This window comes from Aplysia californica, unplaced genomic scaffold (assembly GCF_000002075.1).
Source record: "Aplysia californica isolate F4 #8 unplaced genomic scaffold, AplCal3.0 scaffold00471, whole genome shotgun sequence".
In the NCBI taxonomy this organism is placed as follows: Eukaryota; Metazoa; Mollusca; class Gastropoda; order Aplysiida; family Aplysiidae; genus Aplysia; species Aplysia californica.
Genome location: NW_004797741.1, coordinates 196441 through 197817, shown reverse-complemented (window position 1 = coordinate 197817; position 1377 = coordinate 196441). Strand labels below are relative to the sequence as shown.

The 1377-nt window shown below is 46.0% G+C and overlaps 1 protein-coding gene across 1 annotated transcript in view; it reads right to left on the bottom strand.

The window, feature by feature from the left end:
* The window catches only part of LOC118478292 (putative uncharacterized protein DDB_G0291608), a 7828-nt gene that overhangs the window by 3143 nt on the left and 3308 nt on the right, over positions 1 to 1377 (bottom strand). The window contains exon 2 of the mRNA XM_035971612.1: positions 856 to 1118. Coding sequence (XP_035827505.1) covers positions 856 to 1118 — 263 coding nt within the window. The remainder of the gene's footprint in view (positions 1 to 855; positions 1119 to 1377) is intronic.

The window sequence follows — 1377 nt, the reverse complement described above, 5'->3', positions numbered from 1 at the left end:
AACGGAAGCGGGTAACAACAATTACAAACACCAGCCCCTTAAAAACAAAGCATAAGAAAGAGGAGGAAAAAATCACCAAAATCAAACTTACGCATAAAGAATAAGCGCAATGGCACATAAGTAGTGACGAAAACTCGGCATTATAGTTGTATCAAGAAACACATTGGTGGCATCAACATCATCCTCCTCCTCATCATCATCATGGTTTGGAAAGCAGAGTAGGAGTGGGAGTCATGCTTGATTTTCCGACCAAAATACTACTTGGGCTTCCTCGGGAGAAACTCATCATCATCATCATCATCATCATCATCATCATCATCATCATCATCACCATCACCTCCTTCTCCTCCTTCTCCCCCTTCTCCTCCTCCTCTTACTCATCATCATCATCCTCATCATGCTCCTCATCATCATCATCATCATCATCATCATCACCATCATCATCATCATCATCATCGTCATCATCATCTTCATCATCATCGTCATCAACATAATCATCATCATCAGCAGCAACAGCAGCAGCAGTAGCAGCAGCAGCGGCACAAAGCCTAAGGTTTAACAAATTTTAACAACTTTACTGACATCGCTCCTCCCTAATCCCGCCAGCTAGACACACGCACAAACACGCACACACACACACACACAAACACACACACGCACACACACATACTCACACACGCCCACACACACACACACACATACACACACACGTACACACACACACACCACCACCACCAACAACAACAACAACAACACAACCAACAACAATAATAACACAACCAACAACAACATCAAAACTACCTCCACCACCACCAACAACAACAACAATAACAGATAAACAACTTTACAACGTACTTGCGAAAACTTTCTTGGTCTTCGTGCGCGTCTTCCCATGACTGTTCAAGTCTCTTGCTTGGCCGTTGTGTTTGCCCCCTGCGCCTCCCGTGAGGTCTTTCATGTTGTTCATCTGGTTGATAGCCCTCACGTCATGCACCAGGCGCCGGTTCTTCATTGACTTCTTACACATGATCACCGTCACTGCCACCGCCAAACCAATGCCCGCTACGCCGGCCGCGGCAATGGCCACCAATTTATATGTCTCGAACGATGTTTTGTCTCTGGAGATATTTTGAGGGCAAGAAAAGTGATGAAGAATAAATAGTAGAGAGAGGCACAGAGAGAGAGAGAGAGAGAGAGAGAGAGAGAGAGAGAACGAGAGAGAGAAAGAGAGAGAGGGGGGGAGGAGGGGGTGAAGAAAGAAAGAGAGATATGGAAAGAGTGAGGGAGAGAGGCAGAGAGAGAGAAAGAGAGACAGAGAAACAGAGAGACAGAGGGAGACAGAGACAGCGACAGAGAGAGAGAGAGAGAGAGAGAGAG